We start from the raw sequence: 2,246 nt of genomic DNA, 5'->3' as shown, positions 1-2,246 counted from the left end.
AGCAGCAGTTTAATTTTCATAGCTCTTGCAGCAACGATAGCAGCAGCAGCAACAATACCAGCAGCAGCAGCAACAGCAATACCAGCAGCAGCAGTAACAGCAATACTAGCAGCAGCAGCAGCAGCAACGCTAGCAGCAGCAGCAGCAGCAGCAACAGCAATACTAGCAGCAGCAGCAGCAGCAGCAACAGCAATACTAGCAGCAGCAGCAGCAGCAGCAACAGCAATACTAGCAGCAGCAGCAACAGCAGCGACAGCAATACTAGCAGCAGCAGCAGCAGCAGCGACAGCAATACTAGCAGCAGCAGCAGCAGCAGCAACAGAAGTGCTAGCAGCAGCAGCAACAGCAATACTAGCAGCAGCAGCAGCAGCAACAGCAATACTAGCAGCAGCAGCAACATCTCTAGCATAGAAACACCAGCAGCAGAAGCAGCAAAAGCAAAAGCAGCGATCATGAACAATTATGCGAGCAGCAGCAGCAGCAGCAGCAGCAGGAGCAACAGCAGCTGCTTCTGCTGCTGCTGCTGCTGCTGCTGCTCCTGCAGCACAGATCACGACGTCGTGCAGCACGTGCTGCTGTTGGGTAGCGTAGACACTTCGCACCTCCCAAACGGCTGCAGCAACTGCAGCAGCAACTGCAGCAGCAGCAGCAGCAGCAGCAGCAGCAACACTAGCAGCAGCAGCAGCTGCTGCTGCTGCTGCGGCAGCAGAGCCAGTAGCAGTGCTGCAGGGACCGTAGCGACAGCAGCAGAAGCAACTGCAGCAAAAGCAGCAGCAAATGTGCACTAATAAATCCAGTGTAAGCAGAGCCGAAAGCCACATACAGCAGCAGCAGCAGCAGCAGCAACAGCAGCAGCAGCAGCAACAGCAGCAGCAGCAGCAGCAAGAGAACAACCAAAATTGAGATGCCAATTCGAGCGGGGAGACAAAGACATCTCCTCTGCTGCTGTTGCTGCCTGTGCTGCAGCAGCAACAGCAACAGCAGCTGTTGCTGCTGCAGCAGCAAAACAGTAGTTGCTGCTGCAGCAGCAGCAGCAGCAGCTGCTGCTGCTGCTGCTGCTAGTCCCGTTAATGCTGCTGTCTTCGCAGCCTTTGGCGTTGCAGCAGCAGCAGCATCACCAACACTTCTTCAGTTACTGCTGCTACTGCTGCTGCTGCTGTTGCTGCTGTTGCTGCTGCTGCTGCTGCTGCTGCTGCTGCTGCTGCTGCTCACGCTTCACCCTTCTGTGGTGCTTCCCCCTCATTGACGAGGATCAGCAGCACACTGACGTTGTCCTGCAGCAAACAACAAAGTCAAACGCAGCAGCAACTGCAGCAGCAGCAGCTGCAGCAGCAGCAGCTGTAGCAGCAGCAACTGCAGCAGTAGCAACTGGAGCAGTAGCAACTGCAGCAGCAGCAGCTGTAGCAGCTGCTGCAGCTGCAGCAACTGTAGCAGCAGCAAGTGTAGCAACAGCAACTGCAGCAGCAGCAAGTGCAGCAGCAGCAACTGCAGCAGCAGAAAGTGCAACCGCAGCAGCAGCAGCTGCAGCAGAAACAGCAGCAACAGCAACAGCAGCAGCAGCAGTACCTGTGCCTTTCGATCGACAAGGACGAAGTCTACCTGCGGCAGCACATCGTCGCAGCAAACAGCAGCAGCAGCAGCAGCAGCAGCAACAGCAGCAGCAGCAGCAGCAGCAACAGCAGCAGCAGCAGAAATTTATTTATTTATTTATTTTATTTTCTTTATTACGATTTATTTATATGCGATAAGCAGCAGCAACAATAATAGTAACGCCAAAGGCAAGCAGCAGCAACTATGCAGCAGTTGCTGCTGCAGGAGCAGCAGCAGCAGCAGCAGCAGCAGCAACAGCAGCAACGCCACCGACAGCAGTAGCAGCAGCAGCAGTAGCAACGGCAGCAGCAACAGCAGCAACGGCAGCAGCAGCAGCAGCAACAGCAGCAGCAGCAGCAGCAGCAACAGCAGCAGCAGCTCACGAGCTGGCGGCAAACTGCTGAGAGGTCGAATGGCCGCGAGTTCACCTTCGATGATCTCCTCTCCTGCAGCAGCAGCAGCAGCAGCAGCAGCAGCAGCAGCAACAGGCAGATGCAGCAACAGCAACAGCAGCAGCAGCAGTAGCAGCAGCAGGCAGATGCAGCACCAGCAGGCAGTTGTAGCAACAGCAGCAGCAGGGAGATGCAGCAGCAGCAGCAGCAACAACAGCAGCAAGAAAAACAACAGCAGCCCCCCCTCACCCCCCCTCATCCACC

At 55.8% G+C, this 2,246-nt stretch overlaps 1 protein-coding gene across 1 annotated transcript in view; it reads left to right on the top strand.

The window, feature by feature from the left end:
* Positions 1-1,994, top strand: part of EMH_0063580 (uncharacterized protein) — a gene marked incomplete at both ends in the record, with an annotated part of 5,277 nt that extends 3,283 nt beyond the window's left edge. The window contains 2 exons of the mRNA XM_013498153.1: positions 1,281-1,593; positions 1,750-1,994. Of these exons, the coding sequence (XP_013353607.1) occupies positions 1,281-1,593; positions 1,750-1,994 (558 nt within the window). The remainder of the gene's footprint in view (positions 1-1,280; positions 1,594-1,749) is intronic.
* Between the last annotated feature and the right edge of the window lie 252 nt (positions 1,995-2,246).

The sequence above is a fragment of the Eimeria mitis genome, genomic scaffold, assembly GCF_000499745.2.
Source record: "Eimeria mitis Houghton genomic scaffold, Emh_scaff3228, whole genome shotgun sequence".
In the NCBI taxonomy this organism is placed as follows: domain Eukaryota; phylum Apicomplexa; class Conoidasida; order Eucoccidiorida; family Eimeriidae; genus Eimeria; species Eimeria mitis.
This window is presented reverse-complemented; position numbering and strand designations above follow the sequence as displayed.